We start from the raw sequence: 24950 nt of genomic DNA on the forward strand, positions 1-24950 counted from the left end.
ATACATCCATCTTGCTAAATTTAAAGTACACTTTGATGAAGTACATTACAAGCTATATCTAAAAGAACCTAGAAAAAGTGTGAATATTTAAAATTTAGACATAGATCGGCATTAGCTATATATAAATATAAGATTTAATCAAGCTATTAATTAAAGTTTATTTAATGACTTATAAAAAAAAAAAAGGTAATCCCGCTCTATACGGTGAAGTACTACATTAACCAAGAGCTACTATTAACTTGTAACTATACTTTTTCTACCTTCTTGAGATTTAGGTAGCAAGGTTTGTTGGTTTACTTTAATTAAGTGATATATAACTGAGAAATGGCAATTATAAATGAAGAAAGAGGTGTCATTTATGTTGGTCATATTCCACTCGGCATATTTGAACCTCAGCTAAGGAAATATTTCTCTCAATTTGGTCCAATAACACGTTTAAAGCTATGCCGTTCTAAGAGAAATGGTCATTCAAAGGGATATGCTTTCATAGAGTTTGACTGTAAGGATGTTGCAGCAATAGCTGCTGAAACCATGAATAATTACATACTATTTAAACGTACCCTTAAATGTCATGTTGTCGAACCCTCTAAAGTTCACCTAAAACTTTTTTCTAGAACTCACAAGATTTTTAAATATTTACCAAGATATAAGATGATGACTAATAAACGGAATACCTGTACAAACTACTTGTCACTTGTTAGCCGTCGTCAAAAAAAGATAAATGTACTAATGAATAAACTGAAGGAGTTTAATGTACCATATGAAGTTGAATTAGTTAGCTGAAATAGTTTCTTATAAGTAATTACTACTAAATTTTAATTCTTTTATTTGAATTATTTTTAACTTGGTAGACTACATTACTTTTAACTTGAGCTTAGTATTTATTAGAATTTTAAAACAATTAAAAACCTAGAGTAGTACTGCTGTTAGAATACTATAGAAGGATTAGATTTACGGCTTAGTATTGCTTAGTATTTAAGCTGTATATCTACAAATTGTCATACTGTTGGTGTGCGTGTGCTGAATCAAATGTAGACTAATTTTCGTAACCAAAGAATAATGCAATGGTACATCTACTAATGTTTCTATTTTATAGATCAATGATAAAGTATACCAGCAATGAAAACTTTTTAAATTAGTGAACTGTTACAAGTTTCAATATTCTTTATGATTTTGCAGACGATTAGTGATTAAATTCCTACAATTACTAGTGAAAATGTTAAAGAGAATTACAAAACTTTTCACTAGGAAATTACCGGAAAATATTAATACCAGTGAACCTGAATACATAACTGTCTGTTCAGGAAGATTTGTTCCACAAAATCCCTGCAATATAGTATATGGAGTGTCAGACTGGGTGAACTCAGTAAGAACTTACAAGTATGAGTGGTGGAATTTTATACCTTTGAACTTGTTTAGTCAATTAATACAACCTTCTAATTTTTATTTCTTAGTATTGGCTATGTTACAAATTGTTCCAGTAATATCTGAGAGTGATGGTAATCCTACAATTTTGATACCCTTGACAATAGTTGTATTAATTACTGCTATTAAAGATGGTCTTGAAGATGTCGCACGCCATAATAGCGATAGAGCTGAGAACTCAAAGTTATGTAATATTGTTGATAGAAATGGAGAAATTCAAGAGGCTAAGTGGGTTGATTTAAAGCCTGGTGATATTGTATTTCTAAAAAACGAAGAGCGAATTCCCAGTGACCTAGTTCTACTGAGTTGTTCTGACAAGTTTGGCATGTGTTATGTTGAAACTGCTCAGTTAGATGGAGAATCATTCCTTAAAACAAAAATATGTGTTAACGAATTTCAACAAACATTTAAAGAAAGCAAATCATTTTCTAACTATTCGATAAAAGTTGAATATGGCCCCCCATCATCACTTTTGTATAACTTTTTTGGTGTTGTGAAAGTTAGAAAAAGTCTAATTAGTGAAAATTTAGCTAATATAACGAATTCAAATGAGAGATCTTGTATATCCTTTGAAAAAGGTGTGTCACAGAAAACTTTAGGTAGTTATATAAGCAACTCTACAACTGAAAACAAACTAAATTTAACCGAGTATTCTTTAAGTTCTGACTCAATAAATAGCTACGAAATATGCCAATCTGTATCTATTGACCAATTTTTGTGGAGAGGAGCCTCTATACAAAATACATCATGGGCTTATGGAATTGTAGTATACACAGGTCATAATACTAGGATATTGCGCAATAGTAGCAAACAGCAACGACTTAAGTACAGTCCATTAAGCCGCATGTATCAGCAACATGCTATTTTGCTTGCCTTAATACAAATAACTATCTGCTTCATACTAGCTCTTTTATCCTCTATCTATGGAGAGAATTCTGCAATATATAATCCTAATAAAGTAACGAATGGTAGATTATTTATAATCAATATGTTGATTAGTTTTGCAGTTTATACACTGCTTCTAAGCTATTTTGTTCCTATTACACTTTTAGTTCAGTTGGAGATTATCCGTTTTATACAAGGCTTTTTTCTTCATGAGGATAAAGAAGCTAGTGAACAAAGTGAGTCCTTATGTGGAGTTAAGAGTCGCTCACTTGTCGATGCATTAGGTTGTGTAACCCATATATTTTCAGATAAAACTGGTACATTAACGAAAAATTCAATGCAACTTTGTGGTATTATAATTGCTGGGAAAAATTTCAAGTCGTATAATGCCATGGAAGATAGATATCCAACGGAAGCAAAAATATATACAGACAAGTGTGCATGTATAGATGATATTGAGAACAATATACCAAATCCTTACATTAATTTTGATGCAAAAGAAGTAAGAAATTTTATGTTAAGTTTACATAGGAAAAGAAAAAAATTTCACTTAGCTAGAGATTTTTGTTTAAATCTTGCAGTATGTCACAATGTTTTACCAAAAGTTAATGAGGCTCCAAAAGAGCAAGAAGCCGACACAAGTACTTCGGGAAGTTATGAGAAATCGATACCTATATCATCTAACCTTTCCCTCGTATATCATAAATTTTCTAAAGAGGCAAATTTCGACGCTTCATCACCCGATGAACTTTCCTTAGTAGCTGGTGCAAAACATATTGGCTTAGAATTTGTTCATAGACCTTCATTAGACAGTATTGAAGTCATCATTCTGGAAGAATCACTCTACGAGATGTTTTTTACAAAGCAACAATGTAAGTATATCTATAAAGTTAAAAACAAGATAATAGAGTCATACTCAGATTATATAAATAAATTTTGGTGTCCATGTATTCGTGTTAATATACTGGAAACTTTCGATTTTGATAGCGATCGTAAGAGAATGTCCGTAATTATTGAAGACAACTGGACAAAATACGATCAATCTTACAAAAATAATCAAACTGGAGGTCTGTTACTAATTAAGGGCGCAGATTCATCAATGTTAAGTATTTGTAAGTTTGGACAAGAAGATGAAATTAACAATATGTCACAACAATTAAGAAAACTAGCAATGTGTGGGCTGAGAACACTTGTTTTTGGGAGTAGGAGAATAGACCCAGACCTATTGCAAGAAATACTACTAAAAGCTAAAGAAGCAAAGATGTGTCTAGATAACACTAAAGAGGAGAAATTAAGGCTTACAATTGAGGTAGTTGAAAAAGACATACAATTGTGTGGATGTACTGGGATAGAGGATAAACTCCAAGAACAAGTTCCAGAGACAATTGCAGATATCAGATCAGCGGGAATAAAACTATGGGTTTTAACAGGTGATAAATTAGAGACTGCAATAAGTATTGGGTATAGCTCAAGTATTTTAACAGAAGGTACGTATAATATCATTATATCAAGTACGGATAATCTTATTATAGAAGATCAACTTAGAAGTGAACTTGCAAGAATTCTGAGACTTCAGCTTAAAAATGAGTCATTTAGAAAAGTTCTAAGGGTGCACTTTTTACAACAAAGTACTAGTAAAACTGAAGGAAAACTAGGTATTAAATTTTTATATGCGATAAATAGTAGATTAAGAAGATGGTTAGCAAGTAGAAACTCAAGTCCAGTAAATTGTCAATTAGATCTCAAGAATCACTGCATTGGAAATTTGGGGGATACTGAGAACACTTCAGTTGAACCTTTAGATAGCAGTATTATTGAAGTTTACTTAAGACATATGTACTCATTTGAATTTGAAAAGTTGATAGTAAGTTTGCCAAACGAAGCAAAAAGTGGAATTAGTGGCAATTCCCCTTTACAAACTTCACAAATTATAAATATAGAGAATTCGAATATTTTGGAGTCATATTATCATTCAATTGCTATTACAGTAACAGGTGAATCACTCTCAATTTTATTCTCATCTGATAATTTAAAGCAGTTATTTTTTGGATTAGCAAGATTTTGTTCTTCAGTGATTGTTTGTAGAGCTACTCCACTTCAAAAAGGTGATATCGTGGGTTCTGCTAAAAAATACAACAAGGGGATAGTATCACTAGCTATTGGTGATGGAGCTAATGATACCAATATGATTGTAACTGCAGATGTTGGCATTGGAATAACTGGAAAAGAAGGGTTACAGGCAGCCTCTGTATCAGACTTTACAATTGGAGAATTTAGGCTGATTAGAAAACTTTTGCTTTGCCATGGTCACGAGAATTTGAGGCGTAATTCGGATCATGTATATATAACAATTACAAAAAACGTAGTTATGGGTCTTGTTGATTGCTTCTACGCATATTTTTGTATTTTTAGTGGTACAGATATATTTAATTCTTGGATAAAACAACTTTATAATTTATTGTTTACGCCTATAGCTCATATTATTGTTGCTATATTTGATCGAATGCTTCCACACTATGTTTTAGCAAGGATACCAAGCTTATATCCAGTCTGCTTACCTAGAAGTTACAAGAAATATTTCGGCTATAGGAGATTTATGCTTTGGATTGCACTTTCTATATGGAGTGTTGTTACTCTTACCTTTATCCCTCTATTCACTCTTGGAAGTATTATATCGGGAGGTGAAGGAGGTGGCAAAATATTGCCTATGAAAATCTATGGGCAAATCGTTTTTATGACTATTGTTATAGCAGTGAATTTGATGATTATCCCTTTAACTCATACATGGTTTTTATTTGTTTTTATCTCAATCATCGTTGGACCTGTATTCTTTATCATTGGTTGGATCGTATGCCCATCATCATTTTGCCCCACTATATATGGGAGTTTCAGGTTAGTTCATTTAATACCACAGTATTATCTGGTAAATTTTGTTTCTATATTTATTTCCATTCTTCCTCAAATAATATTCTGGTTTGGAGAAAAAGTCCTATATCCAAGCCCTATAGCTATAGTTCGCGAAAGAGTAGCTCAGGGAGTATGTGATACGCTTGTCAGCAGAAGCAAAGGAGAAATTGTTATCCCTTGTAGGAGTAACAAGCAGTGGAAAGGCTATGCTTTTACTGATTCGTCGTCACGTTGGGTTAAGCACCGGGAAGTGTTAGAAAATAAAGAATCACTTAAATGTCTAGAAGAGAAACTACTCTGTAGTTGAATAAATCTTTAGAAATTTAATTTTTCACTTAAATCTCGACAATTATTATCTTTTGACAAAATAAATTTGGGGATCACATTTAAAATTAAAATTAAGTACTGTTAATATATATGGATATGTATTGACAACTTGAGGACAAGTTTTGCATGTTTAAGTACTAATTATATCTTTATTATTTTGTAAATATTGCACATTTCAAATTTCTATTGTTATTTAAATAAATAATTAGTCCTGTTGAGAAGCGCTTAAAGCCCTTAGGATAAGAGCTTATAAATTTGGAAAGACATAATGTATTTCTAATTCAACTATTACCTTTCTTCAATACCTTATTGGAGTAGTACTTTAATGAATTCACATGATAGGAGTATAATTAATAATATTTCTGAACATACAATAACCAACACCTATTAAAGTTAATTCTTTTATATTGCTATCTACAACAAATATTACCGATATATAGACACTTTTTAAGTGATAATAAGTAATTTCAATCTCAGTATACATTGTCTCTATGTCCAGAATATTTAGCAATGATTTCCTTTGACTAACATTATTTGCTATGGAAAAAAAAACTTCATGAGTTAAATTCTATCAAAAGATATACGTGATAAGTCACTGAGCTGAACACTGCATCAATATATTCTCCATTCAAACTAATAACAATAAATATATTTTAAGTAATATAACGATATAATTAATGTATTTAGTGTCATAGGAAATATATGGGAAATTTTTTTTAAATTTTTTAAGGAGTTTACCCTAACAAATTATGTTTATTATAGACGATTAATGACGCTATCTGGTGAAATAAAATACATTACATGGGTCTGAAATGGTCTTGTATTGATTCTCCGTACTCCCTTGCATTTTAGTTAATAGGCAATGATTTTAACTGTAATAAGTATTTTGAAGAAAAAATTGTGCAAATAAAAAAGGTTTTTTTAAACTAAGTTTATTTCCTCAAGTAATAACTGAATATATTGTATAAAAAACTCATAAGTCTAAAAATAAGTAAATGACTTGTGCACTTTACATACATCATAGAGTCAACTAAAATCAAATAAGTAATTTCCGATTTATTCTTAGAATATCGTGAGCAAATTAGAATAACAACTTTATACATCTAAAATATTGGATATAAAAGCTCTTTACAAGGAAATAGGTAAAATAGGAAATAGCTGTATTGTATATTATTCAGTCCAAAGAAGTACCTAAAGTCTAATTACCTTGTGAATTTTTCCCTTGAGTTGATTAGTTAATATTCATGACTATAGTTCATACTACATTGAAACATTTCTGCATTTTAATTATATAGGAGGATTCTCTTGTTATAGTATGATTTAATATCAGCTCACTATTAAAATTGTAGTTCTATTAATAATCTTAGAACGTATATCACCTTAAATATTTGCCTAGAGTTAAAAGCCACGTTTTCTTGATCGTTGCCATTTTAAATTAATTACAATTAGTACTGTCAATTATATATAAAGTTTTCCTTATTTGAACAAGTAGGGCCCTAAGCTTTTTTATTTAAATACATAAGATTTATAGAAAATAATGCTAAAGTAATAGAAAATCACTTATTTGGAACAGTAATTATAATAGGAAATTTTGCCCTCTAATTTTCAAAGTATAATATATTATTTCTTTACAAGGTGAGTCTAGGACTAGGTATCATTGGATTGTGTTAGAATTCACAAAAGAGTCAATAACGTCACGCGTTTAATATTAAAGAGAATTACAATATCAATTTTCCCTAATGAAGTCGACAAGTATTATGTTAGCCACTATGCATTCATAAAATCTTGATACATGATAATTCCATATTATAAATTCAAATAATATAATTTTATTTAAAGGTAAAATCACTGACTTTAAGTTTTATAGTGGTAATGAAGTCAGGCAAAGGCTATGGATATTTATCATTGTTATAGTTGCAAATTATTTCATTTAAAAATATCTAATAGAGAATTCTTTAAGATAAAGATCTCTATTTAGTAATAAATTATAATATATGAGAATATTAGCACTTTATCTAAATAAGTGGTATTGCAAAAAAATCCCTTTTTTAAAGATACAAGAATATAATTAAAATGAAATTAAAGAATTTATAGAATCTAGACAAAGTTCATAGATAAAAGTTGTATGTGTCATTTCCAAAGTAATTGAGGTATACTTCATACGATCTAAATTACATTCCAATACCTTTAAACAATTTCTGCAGGTCTGGAGAATTTTCCATTTTTTCCATTTCTTTCATCATATTGAACATATTATTAGAACCACCTAATTGCTTTAGCATTCTAGGATCAATCATACGTTGCATTTTTTGCATAAAATGAAGTGGATTTTTCAAAGAACTCATATCCCCTTTTTTCCCTAGTCCCATTTTCCCAATTTGTCCAACCATCTTCGCAAATATCTTGTGTTGGTTAAGTAGATCCTGAACTTCACAGACATTAGTTCCACTACCCATAGCTACACGCGTTATCCTAGATGATATCATACTTTCTCTATTGTCTAGCTCAGCATCTGTCATTGAATCCATAATCACCATAAATTTTCTTAATCTTGCAATTCCTGCTTGCTCATCTTCCTTTGCAAGAAAGTTCGGACCGAAACCTGGTATCATTGACAAAAGTGCACTTGGTGACCCCATATTGAGCATGTTCTGAAATTGTTCATACATATCTCTTAAGGTAAAAATTCCTTGGACAATTCTATTTACCATTTCAGGCTGTTTATCAATAGGTACTACTTCATTAATCTTTGCAAAAAGACCACTTATATCTCCTAGTCCAAGTAGTCTCGAAACAAAACCTCTAGTTTCAAATGGTTCAAAGTCATCGAAATGCTCACCTGTACCAATAAATATGATTGGAGCACTAGTTGCTGCTACAGCTGAAAGTGCTCCACCCCCTTTTGCATGACCATCCAGCTTCGTGATGATAACACTACCAACATCAACAACACTACAAAATGCCAAGGCTTGATCATAACATGCTTGTCCTATATGACTATCCATAACGAAAACTACATTGTCAGGCTTTGTAGATAAAACAATCTGTTGCATTTCGACAAACAAAGATGATTCCTGCTTATGTCTACCTGAGGTATCAACTATAATTAAGTCATAATTATCATCCCTGAATTCTTTTACACCATCTGAAGCTATTTTTACAGGATCAGTTTCTGTGTAACTTCCATAAAAAGGTATTTTTGCTTTTGTAGCATTCTGTTTCAGTTGATCAAAGGCACCGGCTCGAAAGGTGTCGGCGCAAACTAGAGCTGTTTTCCATCCTTTTCGTTGATAATAATGAGCATACTTTGTACAAGTAGTTGTTTTGCCAGAGCCTTGTAGTCCAACAAAGACAACTATATTGCACTTATCTTTAGTTGGAATATAGGACTTACGTTGTGGAGTAAGTATCTTTACCAACTCTTCTACTACAGCTACCTGAATTAAACGACGCTTACTTGCAACTTGCAGATTTCCTTGAGAGCTTATAGCTTTCTTAATATTATTTCTAAGTTGAGCTACTAATTTAACGTTTACATCAGCTTGTAGAAGAGCTGTTGCAATTTCTCGTAAACAATTATCAATGGTTGCCTCATCAACAATTGTTGCAGATTGGAGTTTCTTAATAGCTGCTGTCAGCTGAGTCCCAAGTTCAGCTAGTACCATTCTATTTTAGTTGGAATATCACAAAAAGTCTAGATGCTCCTCAACAATAGCAAGTTGTAGAGGTACGAAGTGATTTGGGGGTCAATCCAATTCCCGCTATTAATGAAGATACTCAAATATAGACAATTTCCACTTTATAGCATTACTTAGGAATCCCTGCATCTACATATATACTTCATATACTAAATAAAAAAGTAGTTAGCTTATTTAGAAGAAATATAGATATCACTTAGTTTCCTAAAATTCAATAAATAATAGTCTTTCTGAAAAAATTAAAGTATTTAACAATGATCCGAATACAATAGGAATATTAGTAACATCTACGCTTTAATTCCTAATGATTCTTCATTCTTCAGTAATATTTCCAAATTATAAAACCTATACAGAGTAACTGTCCAATTATCTTCAGAGAGAAAAGGGAATCATTAAATCTGATGCATATTGTAGTGTTTTCTCTCCATTTAACTTAGCCCTCAAATAATGATATGCGAAATCTAGCAAAATCCCAATATTAACTAATTGAACTACTATGTTATATCCCCTTGATTCATGTGGAGTTCTAAAGAGAGGCATTGAAACCCAGTAGAATAATGCAAGTAACTTTAGGATAAATTCAAAAATGACGAATAAAGCAAGATGTTCAGAAACTTTCCTTGGGTTTTTTATGTGAAACATATAAAGTTGAGGGATCAGAGCTAAAGCTCTAACAGCATCATCGTAAGCTAGCAACGATGTAACAAAACCAAGGTGTCTCCTACGAAATGCAAGAAATAGCATTGAGAGGGGAATTGCAAAAATGTATAAAACAAGCCAATATATTGTCCCAGAAATCCTCCCAGCCCAGCCAGTAGGCCGAATGTGGCCTGCTCTAGTTCCACTCTTTAAAGCAGTGCTATCAACTGAGTTGGAACCTATAAGTGAAAGTATCCTGACTAAAATATTTAATCCAAAGGTATCATATTGGTCTTCAATTGTATTGGAGAACTTTTTCCAGACAGTGTACCAGCATAAGACTGATAGTACTGTTGATATTAGGTCTACTTGAAAAGACCAATCAAGGGAAGTTCCTGTATGCAAGCAGAACCATATATTTAGTAAAGCTCCACATAGTTCAGAGAAACATAAGGCCCATAAAGTTTGCAATGATATTCCCAAAGCACTACGATCACGATATACTTTATATGTTAGCACACCATAACACAATATACACATAAGGGCATGAAACCAGCTGCATGAGTCATGTAACCAAACAAGTCTACTTAGAGAGAGGTACAAACTATTGTGCTTGTTCGCGTGTGAGCTGTACTTATTAAACGAATAACCCTCTGAGTTCGCACCTTGAGCATTACAAGGCTGCAATATAATCCATGAAGTACAACATAAAACCAGTAAAATTTTTTTGTAAGCCTCTCCGTTCATTTCTATAATAATAAATTTAGTATTAGCCTGATTTAGCGATAACATCTAGTTTGCGTTCTGCATGCGCGCTTTTCTGTGCAACATTCCTAAGATAACAGTGTAAGGTATGTCTGGGAGACCTGTAAAGTTGTAATAATAAAGATATTATATATCTGAGCTACACACCTTTCACTCAAGATATATCTTTTAATCAATCTGATTAGTGGTATTCACATATTTAATGCTAAGATAAATGCTTGTAGGTAGCATTGAATGCAATAATTGATATTGCAAATAACATGAAGTGGCTAAAACAAAGTCATTCAATAGAATCAGAATGTAGAGATAGCAAATTCAAAATTACTATTATTCTAAACAGGCTCCATAGTTTTTTTTTATATATCTTGAGACATCCTTAGCTGAAACAGTTCTAGATCCTTTTAAAATGCTACATCTCTGACCATATTTTAATGAATATTCCAAAAAGTGCTGTATTATTATGTCAATAATGTTGATAACCAAATTATCTTGATAATCAGATTTTCCAGTAACACATTCATTCTTTAAAGGTGACTCCTTATTTTTACTAGCTATTATTAGCTTAGTAGCTTCAAAGAAAGTTACTTTATTATTGGTAGTCATTGAAAATTTTTAATACTAGTATTCAATATTAGAATATTTATGCTATACTTACTATAAATTCCCCTTTACATTCTTAGTGCGCTACTCTATACTATTTAAAAAGGTTAAGTATTATATTATTTACGTATAGGAATTAGTCATATTTGCAAAATTTGCCTAATATTTCACTGCGAGTTATTTATACAGTTTACAAACGATTTAAATATATAGTGTATTTAAGATTTCTAATTACTCTATATTAGTATCTATAATGAAATGTAATTTTAAAGTCTCAAACAGTTCTTCAGCACTACCTTCAGATGTAAACTACTTCCTAAGTAATAGATTCATACAATTAATAGAGCTTTATTACATATATAAATGGCAGTTATGAGCTAATGTATTCACTATTTATTTACACCTTTGTAACAAACATCTTATTTTGTTAATTAGATTTAGGGTGTAAAGGGAATAGCACCTATTATTTGGTCCTAATGAAAGTGTGCAGATCACCCAAGGAAGAAATCCCCGTTATTAATATATTTCTAAATTTACAAACTATTCAATATTCAATAATGCCTAATATGTCAATTTCTAGAGAAGAGGTGAGTTACTTCTATATGTAATATTACTCAATCTTATTGTAATTTCGCTTTAGGGCTATCCAATGTTGCAACGAGGTAGGATACTAGAAAAAAGTTTAGATGAGAGCTACCGTTCTAAATCCCCAAGTGGTGATCCAGGTAAATCCGTTGAAGAGCTGTGTACTTGTGGAAAGCACCATTGTCCCCAACCTATACCAGAAAGTCAGCCTTTTTGCGCTGATTCATCTTACAATCAGGATTACAGAAAGTGGGAGCTTCCTCAGAACAGAAAAGCACTAAAGGGTGAAGTGCCAGAATATCTTCCATTTGAGGCTGACTCTTCATATCATCAAGATTATCGAAGATGGGAGTTACCTACTCGCTTTACAAAGCCCATTGACAAATATATTGAAACTCCAGAAACACGTGACTTCATCACTAGTTATCAAAGCGACTACAAGAAATGGGACCTTCCACAAAAAGTAGGTAGAGCTCCGGCATCTTTGAGTAGATATATTCTGTCATGTGCAGACAATCCCAATGATGATACCCTCAGACAATTGAGCTTGGATGCTCACAATATAGCTACATCAGAGAACTACATTCAAGCTAAGGAAGACAGGAAGTTCAATACAATATATACCGATTCATTCAAAGGGAAACAGTTAGAAGTATGTCCAGTTAGTTTGTTACCACCCATACCGCATCCTCCACCGGGTAGACATACTATGTTTTGGGACTCTGAAGCCAAAACCTGGTATTAGGAAATAGGATAAGAGAATTGAGTTAAATAACACCTTATTTCCTTCCACTCCTCAGTTCCTTCAATTTTAAGCACATTAACTTTTAAGTTCTGCTGTAACTAAAGCTTTTTAGAAAAGAAAAAGGACTTGTTCCGGAACCAGTATTCTAATCAAAGTCACACAATAGAATGCATGACTCTGAACTGTCCTTAGGTGAAAAGTGGCTCATAGTAACAGTGATAATAGCAACAAGTAAGAATAGAGTAAGGAACAAATAAAATATAATACATTGTACCCCCTCCTAGAAAACTGCTCTATATCTAAGGCTAAGACAAACCGTATATAGCTATTTAAGCGGGTCGATCTCCTCACCAGGATTGTGAGCCTCTTGTTTATTCTCTTTAGTACCTCATTTAGTTTTAGAGGCTAATAGTGTGTTAAAACAGGAATATATATAATTAAGTTCACCTGGCTAATTGTTTGGTGATGGCCTTGGATCCAACACAGCTCACTCAATTGGAAGGATTGTGCGAAGCTTTTTATGGGTAAGTACAAATAATCAAAGTTATGTATTTGGTTAAGAAGGGAATTCCTTCTAATAATGCAAAATGAAATCTTGCAATTTACTTTTTCGTACTTATTATTACTCTATTTCATTAGGGGTGATGTAAATCAACAAAAACAAGCACATGAAGTTTTGCTACCTCTTATATGTAATTTGAGTTGCTTGCCCCAACTTCAAGCTCTTCTTGCACAGAGCAGTAATCCTCATGCACTAATGTTCGCAGCAACTGCTCTTTCGAAATTATTTACTTCCAGCTGGGCACAAATACCAGATAATCAGAAGGAGGAGACGAAGACTTTTTTGCTCAATTATCTCTATAAATGTGGTCCAGATATGCTACGCACTGCTCCTTACTTGGTTGGTCACTTTGTTAGGTTACTTTGTCAAATTGTTAAGTATGGCTGGCTAGATACACTTAATCCACGACCTACAATAACGGACCAAGTCTCACAATTTTTGAATGCGTCCACTTCACATTGGATTGTTGGACTGATCATATTTACATCACTAACTCAGGAAATGCAGTATTCTTCAGGCGTGTACTTTGCTAAATATCGTCGTACTGCTTTATTGTTTAGAGATACTGCATTACCGACAATATTTCAAGTAGCGATGAAGACGCTAAGGCAAATTCACCTTGGTAGCATTTCAATTACAGATTATCAGGAAGAGTATAAACTATTGAAGCAAGTTTTGCAATTAATACATAACTGTCTAGCATATGATTTCATGGGAACTGTACCTGATGAGACTTCGGAAGAACAAAATACTATAATGATACCTCACTCTTGGGCAGTTCTTCGCGAGGATTATATCCCTATAATATTTTTTGATATATATGCAAAGTGCTGCTCAATGTCAGAAAATATGCCTGATTGTGCTACATTATGTTTGCAGTGTCTAATTCTAGTCTCATCAATACGAAGATCTTTCTTCTCAACACAAGCCGAAAGGACAAGATCATTGGCAGCCTTAATGTCAGGCACTGCAGGGATTATACAAACTAGAATGGGGCTGGACAATGAAAATTGTTTTCATGAATTGTGCAGACTACTGGGCAAGTTGAATACTGCAAATCAATTAACAGAACTGGCATCTACTGATGCTTTTAATTTGTGGATAGAACAAGTGTATAGTTTTACAATAAAAGCACTTGAAGAATGGAGTGTATTGCCAAATAGCAAACACTATCTTTTAGGTCTATGGAGTCATATGGTTATACCTCTTTTATACCAAGGAAATAGGTCTCCATCTAATTTGGAAAGTTTTATATACAATGTCACAATAACATTTATTCAAAGTCGCATAAAAATTGCAGAAGCTATATCTCAAGGGAGAGATATTGAAGACCCCTTAGAAAGTGAAGTTATGAGGACAGAACAGCTTGATGTTCTTGCGCAATTAAGTAGATGTCGTTATCATGATGTAGCTGATTACATTGTAAAACTTTTCGAGCAAGTAACTAGCAATGTTCAGAATGGTGTTATATCCCAAGATTGCTTTATTTCGCAAATAACATGGTGTGTTTACATGCATGGCGCTCTAATTGGCGGTCATACAATAAAACTTCGCCGTCCACTGTTGCCGGGTTCAAGTGGCGGAAATCAAAATAGTATACCTGATAAAAGCCAAGAAGTATCACATCATGTTCTTAATGGTAAACTAGCTCAATTAGTATTTAGACTACTGCAACAAACAGATGGATTATCTGATACTCCTGAATCACTTGAACTTGCCTATCTATATTTCTTGGAACAATTTAGGAAAGTGTGTTTGGGTGACTATGCTAAACAGTTTATACAACCAGATTCAGAGGAAGCAACTTTAGCTTCAATATTGGGCGTGGAATCTGATGATGATGTATTAAGCCTGATTATTGGGAAGATAGGACGGAATTTGCAGAACAAGTGCAAAATGGAAAGTGTTATTAAGAGGTCATTAAATTTGTTTCATGAACTAGCTGCAGGTATTTCTATTGTTCAATATACAGATAGGACTACACACCTTATTGTTTCCGGTCGTCTCCTTCTACGCAATGAACAGATTCAGAAAATCATGCAAAATCACTCTGCACCTGAGTTTGCTTTTCTAAATGTTCCTAGATATGGGAAATATAGAACATCTTACTACTTTATACTTGCAAAATTGCTATTTTTAGATTTAAAGGAAGAAGAAAATAATCACAGTTCAACCATATCTTTTGAACAGTTCATGCAACCACAAGTTAAGACTTTCGATCTACTATGGGATGAAATTGTATTAAAAAACAACTTAAATAGAATTAGTGGATTCACTGGTACACCTCTTTCTTCGAACAATACCTCTCTTGCATCTGCAGGGTATCACCCATCTCAGTTTCGTCAACCACTAATTGGATTAGCGAGGGATCTTAGGGGTATTTGTCTAGCATGTGTCGGTCCAGAGAGTTATAATCTCCTATTTAATTGGTTAGTAAACAAACCGAAACAACAAGGTCATAGCCGTGTCCACTTATTTACCTGGGCTGCCGATCAATTTTGGGATGATACAGATGTAATGGTAGCTTTATTGAAGTTTATGGCTGAATTTGTTGACAACAAGTCTCAGCGTATTTGCTTTGATAGGACATCTCCAAATGGCATCTTATTGTTTAAGGAGGTTTCATCACTTATATGCACTTATGGATCGCGCATTTTATCCAAGCCAACTGCATCATTCCAAAATATCTATAAAGAGAAATACAAGGGAATTGCAGTTACACTAGCTATGCTGTGTCATGCACTATCAGGTGGGTATACTAATTTCGGTGTATTTGAAGTATATAATGATCAAGCACTTGAAAGTGCACTTAGACTAGCATGTCAAATGTGCTTAGTTATTCCTGAACATGATTTACAATCTTATTTGAAAAGTTTAAAGTCGTATTATGAATTTTTAGAGCTAGCAACACGATGTTTCATCTCAACTTTCATAACGACTCTGGAGCCACAACACCTTGCAGTTATATGCTATTCCATTGAATCGGGGCTATGTGCTGTCGATAATGTCGTTCTATTAGCCTGCTGTGCTACTTTGGATCATCTAGTCTCCTTTATTTTTACAACGATAGAAAAAGAAAATATAATATTTCCTAGTGGAGTCGGGATAAGTACAAATCTAAACTCAGAGACAGATGCAATGGAAAATGACAATATCACATCTTTGAGAAACGGAACTAATGGTATTTCACCTGAAGGTAAAGCAATATACCGCTTTTTAATCGAACATCCAAATTCACTAGTTAGGATTATGCAATTAATGTTCAACCTTATTACTACTGGAGATTTGAGCACATGGACATTCTCTCGTTCATTACTGGGAATGATACTCTTATATAGAAAGGAATATGAACTTATTCAACATCAACTAGTGAATCAGCAAGTTGAAGATAAAAGAGCGAAATATCAGCTTTTATTTAAAGATCTCCTTAAGGGGACAGATGGGACATTATCAACTGTTAGCAAAGATGCATTTACTAGGAATTTACACTATTTCGCACATATGATAAGATCTAATACTTTGTAGACAACTTTCTTAGCAATGTTAACTTCTCTAGGATATTTTTATTCCTTCACTCACACTGGTGTAGCGCGTTGCAGCGTTTATTCACCTGAGCGCCTTTGGTCGCTTTACTAGTTGGATCATTCACGCTCAAACTCCTCACTTCTTACAAAATGGCTGTTTCATCAAGTAGGTCAAATCGCAAAAGAGTTCTACTCAAAGTAATAATTTTAGGTGATAGTGGAGTTGGGAAGACATCACTAATGAACCAGTATGTCAATAAGAAGTTTTCAATGCAATACAAAGCAACTATTGGTGCTGATTTCCTAACAAAAGATATCGTCATTGACAACAAATTAGTAACTTTGCAGGTGAGTGCTTGTATTTAAAATAAGAATACATAACTTTAGCTAACTTTCTCTCCTATTTCTCTTTAGATTTGGGATACTGCAGGCCAAGAAAGATTTCAATCACTGGGAGTTGCCTTTTATAGAGGAGCTGACTGTTGTGCTCTTGTCTACGACATGACCAATCCAAAATCTTTTGATGGGCTAGAAGCCTGGAGAGAAGAATTCTTGATACAAGCTGCACCTAAAGACCCTAATTGCTTCCCTTTTGTGGTAATTGGGAATAAATTGGACTTAGACCAGAAATCAAGAAAAGTAAGCTCACAAAGAGCCTTAGCATGGTGTAAAGATAAACATATTCAACATTTTGAAACATCTGCTAAGAATGCCACGAATGTTGATGAAGCATTTGAAGAGATAGGACGTAGAGCACTAAGTAGAGAAACAACTGATGAACAAGCTTATTTTCCTGAACCACTCACATTGAATAATCAGAACCAACAAGAATTTGGGCTTTCAGGATGCTCATGCTAATTTAGGTGTATAAAGTATCTAAGTATCAATTGTAATTTAATTCAATATAGTCAATTTTCGCTAAATCTAATCATTAATCACTTGGATCAATAATCCCTCCGTCAGATAACTGTATCACACATTCAGATTCAGGAAGGTGAGGAGATCCATATACTTTGCAAACCCTTTGTTCTCCCTTCCCTTTTCGTAAACTCAAACGTACATGTGACGCGTGACCAATTATATGACCTCCAACTGGTTTCGCTATATTGGGCATAAAGGTCATTCCGCCAGCTGGATCAGCCATTACATGGTTAGTCATTACAACAGCGATATTAAATTGATCTGCTAGCTTATTTAACTTGCTGAGAGTCTTGTTTAATATTTGCTGTCTTTCTGCTAACTCACCACGACCAGAAAATTCTGTCCTGAAAAGTGCAATAATAGAATCAACAATCAATAAGGCGAAACGCTCTTCAATCATTTTCCCTGCAGCTGCGCTGATTAGCTGGTTTAGATGCTCATGAGTGTAAGCTCTAGCATATAGAATATTATCAAGAGCAACATCTCCTTGCAAACCAAATCTTTCGGATATTTTAGCAATTCTTTCTGGTCTGAAGGTACCTTCTGTGTCAATAAAGCAAACTTTACCATTAGCCCCACTCATTTCTGTAGGTAATTGAGCTGTTACACACAATGTGTGACATATTTGTGTTTTCCCACACCTATTTTCACCAAATATTTCTGTTATGCACATACTTTCAAATCCCCCAAGTAGCATTTTATCAAATTGTTCACTTCCTGTAGTAATTCGGAGAATATTTTGTCGCTTTGCAAGGACTTCCGTACCTGTTTGAAAACTTGAAACTTGTTCTAGTTTCTGAGCTGCTTCAACAATTTTTTCGACTTTAGCCTCTGATAAACCTTTTATATTACATAGCTCCTTTTTTGTTGCTTGAATTATGCTGAGTACAGTGCACAAACCAGCAGCCTTTAGCTTGTTAATTTCTGCTACATTAATCCCAGCTGATTGAAGTTTCTCAATTTCAACATATACATCATCATTGTTCACATTTGCCAGTACTTGCTTTGCGACTGATTTAGATTGACAAAATGAGCTCATTTTATTTATTACTAGTTTACACTAGTCAATTATATAAAAGCTGCTGTAGTAGTTCTGATTTAATTAAGAAGGAAGCCATAATTGCATGCAATGCATGATCATTGCATGCTTCAATAATTAGATAATGGGGAAACAAGCTCCACTTATAGAAATGTATTAAAGTATATTTACTCTATAATTTGTTGTTTATGATCAGTTATAGATATATTTGTTCTTTCATTCAGTATACTAAGTCTAATACTATTATACAAATATATTCCTGTATAGTAATGTGAATCTTACTTAGCTAGATTGTTCAATAAATATTTCTTAATAGTTATTATAATACCTTGACCAACTATTAAGTATAAATTGCGTTCTTCAATGGCGAGAGATACTAGCGCTTAAGTGTAGTGTGGAGTTGCTACTTTCTGCTCCACTTCTCTTTTTAAATACTTTTGCCCTACTAATATAAAATTATTAGTCCTAGTATTTGTCATAGATGAATGATTCATGTAGATCTATGATATGTCATAAACAGACTCTACAAAATAAAATACTTAAGACGACAATGGCTATTAAAGCAAAAGAAGCTGCAATTCAATCTGTAAGAGTTTCATAAAGAGGGCACTATACACAGGAAATAAACAATTTTATTTTTTTCTAGATTAATGAAGCAGAAGAGTATGCAAAAGTGTATAAAGAAGTCTCTAGGATGTAGGTTTATACAACCAACTCTCAATTGAATATACCATCTAATACTTCTCAGGTTCATTTTGACTTCGAAAATACCACTCAAGCTACAAATTCAACAAGATCTAGATGACCTCCACCTCTATCTTGAGAAGATGAAGGTAAGCAGTAACTCAGTACTAAAGAACTGACAACTATAAGTGTTTTTAGACTTTAGAGGATGCATGGAACAAGTAGTTATACATAATAGCTCTAAAATAAAATTGGTATTCTAGAACAATTAGAAAACCCCAAAACTATTAGTAAATTAACTATACTATGGATAGGTTTACATAAATTTATTCTAGTGTTTTTCCCCCCTTTCTATCTACTTTTGAGGATACAGAACATCAAAGATCTATATTACTCTAATTAAGCAGAGGCAGAGGTATACTTAGTTACTGCTTTAGTGCCCTCAGAAACAGCATGTTTAGAGAGTTCACCAGGTAGCATTAAACGTACAGAGGTTTGAACTTCTCTACTAGATAAAGTTCTCTTTTTGTTGTATTGAACCAATTTCACTGCTTCGGCTGAAAGCCTATCAAAGACATCATTAATAAATGAATTCATAATGCTCATGCTTTTCTTGCTTATTCCTGTCTCAGGGTGTACTTGTTTCAGAACTTTGTATATGTACAAAGCAAAAGATTCCGTTCTTTTCCGACGTTTCCTCTTTCCTCCATCAGCAGGCGACTTACCAGCTGTTTTCTTTGCTGCTTGTTGCTTCTGAGCAGGACCTTTCACGGCTTTTCCACCTTTTCCAGACATCTTTAACAACTAATTTGAATTTGAAAGATTTGAATCTCATCCAATTAGCCTATCTTCTAAGTGGAAAGGCGCGGCAAACCCTCCACTGCTAAACCCACATGGCTAGATCAGTACGAGTGTCATGTATCCCGTCTTATTGTATGTATCTTATATTCAGAGATCACAAACATCACAATGCAAAATGGTTTTATACTACTTTTTTGGAACAACTAAATTTATATATTGTCAGTAATTCCAAACAATTTACTTGTACTATCTTATCTAACTATCAAAGGACAAAATGAAGCTAAGAGAGTGGTCTTATGCACTGCATGAAGTATAAATTAAAGGTAAGATGTAAGCAAAATTGAATATAGCTTTTTAAGAAGGTAGAATTACCAATGAACTATATTCTACCTCCGCAATACGATTACTCCCCCCCTTCTATATTTTTTTGCTACTTTTATGTTTGCGCTCATTTACCGATGTTAGACCCTTTAACTACTGGGTGAAGAGTGCGCTCGTAAACTATAATGTTCTTGTCTAAGTATAGTAACTGTGACATAAGTCTACTATAAATTTACTGAAATACTGAAACTTCTTTATCCAATATATCTTAAGAATCACTTCTTTTTTTTAAGCTCTTAAATTTTTTAATTATTTATAATATGAACAGGAGAGCGGAACAAGGAACTGCAAAGTCACTACAACTTAATAGGCTAATATGTGGTGACTTTGAACTTTGTAAAAACCCTACATTTATTGATCGGAGGCTTTCTTTATTTAAAGTATTATATACTAAACAAGACAAGGAGATTCAAGAGATGGCAGCTAGGAATGATCCTATCTCTATAACTCTTACTGATGGAAGTATTAGGTCTGGTATAAGATTTCTAACTTCACCAATGGATATTGCTAAGACTATATCTAAAAGACTTGTAGAAGAATGCATAGTAGCAAATATAAGATATGTAACACCAATAGAGTCAAATATATCTGTAGTTGAAACTGATTTTGAAGATTGTCCAACTTCGAACTATGATAAAGATATGCAAGGTTGGAAACTTTGGGATATGACGAGACCATTAGAAGCTGACTGTGAACTAAAACTACTTAAATTTGATACCCTTGAAGCAAAAAGTGTATTTTGGCACTCTTCTGCTCACATCTTAGGTCAGTGTATGGAGAATGAATTTGGGAGTTTATTAACAATTGGCCCAGCACTATCTCCCGGTTTTTACTATGATTCATATATGGGTAATAATAGTGTATCAAAAGATGACTACCCAATTATTGAACAATATGCTAAGAAAGTTATATCAGAAAAACAGTCCTTTGAAAGACTAGTTTGTTCAAAAGAAGAAGCATTAGAACTTTTTCAAGATAATCCCTTCAAACTCTCTCTAATATCATCTAAAGTTCCTGAGGATGGAAAGACTACCGTTTACAGATGTGGCAATTTTATTGACCTTTGTATGGGACCTCATGTGCCACATACTGGAATAATAAAGGCCTTTAAGATCACAAAGAATTCTGCATGTAATTGGCTGGGATGCACGGAAAATGATAGTTTGCAACGCGTTTATGGTATATCATATCCTGATAAAAAAAGTTTAGATGATTATATTGAATTTTTAGAAGAGGTTAAAAAACGTGATCATAGAGTTATCGGCTCAAGTCTAAATCTATTTTTTTTTGATACAAATGCCTCAGTAGGATCATGCTTTTGGCTTCCACCGGGAGCGAGGATATATAATAAAATGATTGAATTTATCCGATCAGAATATCGTATACGTGGTTTTGAAGAAGTAGTTACACCGAATATCTTCAGTTGTGACTTATGGAAAACATCGGGTCATTACTTTGCATACAAGGAAAATATGTTTCTCTTTGAAGTAGAAAAAAAGGAATGGGGTCTTAAACCTATGAATTGCCCTGGTCACTGTATTATTTTTCGTCATATGAATCCATCGTACAGACAGCTACCAATTAGAATGGCAGATTTTGGTGTACTTCATCGCAATGAATTATCTGGAGCCCTAAATGGGTTAACTAGAGTTCGGAGATTTCAGCAGGATGATGCCCATATCTTTTGTACAACTGAACAAATCCAATCTGAGGTATTTGCTGCACTCGAATTTTTGTTTTTTGTCTATGATAAATTGGGATTTTCATTCAACCTATATCTCGGTACAATGCCAAAAGAACACTTAGGAACTCGTGAGAAATGGGAAGATGCTGAAAACTCACTAAAACTTGCATTGAATAGAACGGGTTACCAATGGAAAGTGAACGAAGGAGATGGTGCCTTTTATGGTCCGAAGATTGATATTATGCTCTGGGATGCACTTAAACGTCCTCACCAATGTGGCACTATTCAATTAGATTTTCAGCTACCAATTAGATTCAATCTTCAGTATAGATCTGATGATAATATTCTTACTGAAGGAGGTGATCATAACTTGGATGAGGGACTAAAACCAGGATACAAGAGACCAGTTATTATTCACAGAGCCATTCTAGGTAGTATAGAGAGAATGGTAGCTGTTATTTTAGAAAATACGGGTGGAAAATTACCATTTTGGCTATCACCAAGACAAGCAATAGTACTTCCTATATCTGAGAAGAGCCATGACTATGCCAAATCAATTGAAAGTGAACTATGCTATATGGGGTATGATGTAGGTGCAGATTACAGCGGCTCGACAATTAATAAAAAAATCCGTGAGGCTCAGTTATTACAGTGGAACTTTATGCTTATAGTAGGTGAGAATGAGGCGAAGAGTAGATCTATCACTGTTAGATCTCGTGACTCTTCAACTTCCCAACGCAATATAACTCTTAGTGACTTGATTGCAGAATTTAAATTATTAGGACCTCCGAGGTCAGATAAAATCTAATATGTAGTATAACATTGAGTAAATAAGGCTTAGATTGAAAGAAATCAGATGTTACTAATTTCTACTTTTACGAAGCTAAAAATGTTCTCTTTTTAATTGGTATACCTTTAGAATTACTATTGGTATAATTGATCCACGTATCAACAAAAATAATTGTAGATCGTGGATAATTGAAAATGCATGTGCGACGTGTACGCAAACCCCCCTAATGTCTTATACAAAACGATCATTTGAATGAATTGAATGAATTTCATATGGTACTTAGAAATCAATGACCTCTGATAAGAAAAAGGGAACATGTGGAGTAGCTTTTGAAACTATACTAAATGGACTTGGGGTAAGTTACGAGCTGTTGACAAAGGGAAATTCAAGATTAATGTTGATAAAAGTTGTTAGGAAATCAATTCCGCACTGCCTTAATTGCTACAAAAGAAGTTGTGAAAGACAGTGTATACCCCTTAAAAGAGAATTGTATAAGAAGATATTACGAGGTGAATCCAGCTTGGCATGACATAGGCAGTAAGACCAGCGTTCCAAATCAAAATGCTGTACTATTTGCAGACTCAGGAGCATCGGAAACTATAGATACTCAAAGTAGTATTAGGTCTACACTTTAGAGAATATTAACTAGTTATTTAGAAGTTATTCGTACTTCACTTCTATAATATCTGTTTTATGCCTTCTTCGTCCATGAGAGCAAAGTGCCCTGATGACACACTCATTGCACTGAAGAAATAGTTGAGCATTAGGATAGATATATTTACATGCTACATTTAAGTTACCTTAGGATTAACTGGTCTACATATTATTTGTCCAAACCCTACAAATACCTTGTTAACAAGTCTCCAATAGGAACTTTATGAGATGAAGAAGTACATAAGATGCTTTAACAAAGCTTGTATTAGGACTTTACTTACTGAGGTAGCCTCTTTTCCATATGATACTTTGTTTCACTTGGTGACTTAGTTTTCACCCATCCAATACGATTAAAGATGCGATGCATATGGGTATCTACTGAAATCCCATTTACCTTGTTGAAAGCCTATAAATATTGTAAATTGCTGAATTGCTGAAAGTGAAATAAATATTATAAACTCACAGTCTGTAATACTAAGTTCGCCATTTTGGGGCCTATCCCTGGAAGGCTAATTAATTGTTCATATTTGTCAGGAACTTTTCCTGAATAGCTTTCAATAATTATTTTAGAAACTTCCTTTAGGTATTTTGCTTTATTATTGTGAAAACCAACACCATAAAGAATTTTCGTCAAGGAGTTTATAGACATTTCACATATTATCTGAGGAGTCAACCCATGTTTCTTCAAACGATTCATACAAGCAGCTGTAGATTCATCCTTTGTTTGACTTGACAGAAGGGTAGAAACCAAGATATGGAAGTGCTAAAAAAAACTATGTAAGCTTTTGTTCATACTACTAATTGTTTTTACTCTTACTTACCCGTTCATCATCTGGTAAACTAATATCAGCTAATCAGATTATTCAAAAGTGATATATATCTTATTTGATGTAATTCTCAGCACTTACCAAATGTCTCACATCCATAAATGTCTACTGGAGCAATATTCTAATTTTATCAGTAAACAGAAATGAATCAATCATACATCAGCTACTCGATATGTACCTATTAAAATTACCTTCTCTCTAAAAGAAGTTACAGCTACAAAATTTTAGAATAAAAGTAGTCATCTTGTGTAATACTATATTCAGTTCTATATCTTGGAACTTCTAAGTAAAAAATAAGAATACTTACCCTCCCAAATTGGCAAGAAATTTACAAGGTTATCCTCACCCAGTTCCTTATATTTTCTATTTGATGGCATTAATTAAAGAGATGCAAATTCTATCAAGTTTTTAGTTCTCCAAAATTTGTAGGTTTAGAAGTATTAATAAGTTAAAAGACAATACGTACACATGTAGGATTATGACAGATGAAATAGAAAGAGAACTGGA

At 33.3% G+C, this 24950-nt stretch overlaps 12 protein-coding genes across 12 annotated transcripts; 7 read left to right on the top strand and 5 right to left on the bottom strand.

The window, feature by feature from the left end:
- Positions 1–324: 324 nt before the first annotated feature.
- cand_029720 (RNA recognition family protein) lies at positions 325–783 on the top strand (the record flags this gene model as incomplete). Its single annotated transcript, XM_067213199.1, has 1 exon — positions 325–783. The coding sequence occupies one exon, from the start codon at positions 325–327 to the stop codon at positions 781–783; it is 459 nt and encodes a 152-aa protein (XP_067067573.1).
- A 433-nt stretch (positions 784–1216) lies between these two features.
- cand_029730 (phospholipid-translocating P-type flippase family protein) lies at positions 1217–5524 on the top strand (the record flags this gene model as incomplete). Its single annotated transcript, XM_067213200.1, has 1 exon — positions 1217–5524. One exon carries the CDS (start codon positions 1217–1219, stop codon positions 5522–5524), a length of 4308 nt encoding a protein of 1435 aa, XP_067067574.1.
- Positions 5525–7715: 2191 nt separating this feature from the next.
- On the bottom strand, positions 7716–9209 carry cand_029740 (signal recognition particle protein SRP54; the record flags this gene model as incomplete). Its single annotated transcript, XM_067213201.1, has 1 exon — positions 7716–9209. One exon carries the CDS (start codon positions 9207–9209, stop codon positions 7716–7718), a length of 1494 nt encoding a protein of 497 aa, XP_067067575.1.
- Positions 9210–9614: 405 nt separating this feature from the next.
- Positions 9615–10628, bottom strand: cand_029750 (uncharacterized protein; the record flags this gene model as incomplete). Its single annotated transcript, XM_067213202.1, has 1 exon — positions 9615–10628. One exon carries the CDS (start codon positions 10626–10628, stop codon positions 9615–9617), a length of 1014 nt encoding a protein of 337 aa, XP_067067576.1.
- A 1175-nt stretch (positions 10629–11803) lies between these two features.
- cand_029760 (uncharacterized protein) lies at positions 11804–12576 on the top strand (the record flags this gene model as incomplete). The annotated part of the gene is made up of 2 exons (XM_067213203.1): positions 11804–11833; positions 11887–12576. 2 exons carry the CDS (start codon positions 11804–11806, stop codon positions 12574–12576), a joined length of 720 nt encoding a protein of 239 aa, XP_067067577.1.
- A 465-nt stretch (positions 12577–13041) lies between these two features.
- On the top strand, positions 13042–16663 carry cand_029770 (importin-beta N-terminal domain-containing protein; the record flags this gene model as incomplete). The annotated part of the gene is made up of 2 exons (XM_067213204.1): positions 13042–13100; positions 13216–16663. The coding sequence occupies 2 exons, from the start codon at positions 13042–13044 to the stop codon at positions 16661–16663; spliced, it is 3507 nt and encodes a 1168-aa protein (XP_067067578.1).
- A 149-nt stretch (positions 16664–16812) lies between these two features.
- cand_029780 (Rab7 GTPase protein) lies at positions 16813–17520 on the top strand (the record flags this gene model as incomplete). The annotated part of the gene is made up of 2 exons (XM_067213205.1): positions 16813–17010; positions 17077–17520. 2 exons carry the CDS (start codon positions 16813–16815, stop codon positions 17518–17520), a joined length of 642 nt encoding a protein of 213 aa, XP_067067579.1.
- A 73-nt stretch (positions 17521–17593) lies between these two features.
- Positions 17594–18622, bottom strand: cand_029790 (meiotic recombination protein DMC1-like protein; the record flags this gene model as incomplete). Its single annotated transcript, XM_067213206.1, has 1 exon — positions 17594–18622. One exon carries the CDS (start codon positions 18620–18622, stop codon positions 17594–17596), a length of 1029 nt encoding a protein of 342 aa, XP_067067580.1.
- A 1083-nt stretch (positions 18623–19705) lies between these two features.
- cand_029800 (histone H2B) lies at positions 19706–20101 on the bottom strand (the record flags this gene model as incomplete). Its single annotated transcript, XM_067213207.1, has 1 exon — positions 19706–20101. The coding sequence occupies one exon, from the start codon at positions 20099–20101 to the stop codon at positions 19706–19708; it is 396 nt and encodes a 131-aa protein (XP_067067581.1).
- Positions 20102–20748: 647 nt separating this feature from the next.
- cand_029810 (threonyl-tRNA synthetase family protein) lies at positions 20749–22980 on the top strand (the record flags this gene model as incomplete). The annotated part of the gene is made up of 1 exon (XM_067213208.1): positions 20749–22980. The coding sequence occupies one exon, from the start codon at positions 20749–20751 to the stop codon at positions 22978–22980; it is 2232 nt and encodes a 743-aa protein (XP_067067582.1).
- Positions 22981–23251: 271 nt separating this feature from the next.
- cand_029820 (uncharacterized protein) lies at positions 23252–23597 on the top strand (the record flags this gene model as incomplete). The annotated part of the gene is made up of 2 exons (XM_067213209.1): positions 23252–23317; positions 23370–23597. 2 exons carry the CDS (start codon positions 23252–23254, stop codon positions 23595–23597), a joined length of 294 nt encoding a protein of 97 aa, XP_067067583.1.
- A 25-nt stretch (positions 23598–23622) lies between these two features.
- cand_029830 (uncharacterized protein) lies at positions 23623–24820 on the bottom strand (the record flags this gene model as incomplete). The annotated part of the gene is made up of 8 exons (XM_067213210.1): positions 23623–23706; positions 23763–23835; positions 23898–24022; positions 24080–24379; positions 24438–24466; positions 24525–24564; positions 24635–24657; positions 24751–24820. 8 exons carry the CDS (start codon positions 24818–24820, stop codon positions 23623–23625), a joined length of 744 nt encoding a protein of 247 aa, XP_067067584.1.
- Between the last annotated feature and the right edge of the window lie 130 nt (positions 24821–24950).

Source organism: Cryptosporidium andersoni, assembly GCF_001865355.1.
Source record: "Cryptosporidium andersoni isolate 30847 chromosome Unknown contig_22, whole genome shotgun sequence".
NCBI classification, from domain to species: domain Eukaryota; phylum Apicomplexa; class Conoidasida; order Eucoccidiorida; family Cryptosporidiidae; genus Cryptosporidium; species Cryptosporidium andersoni.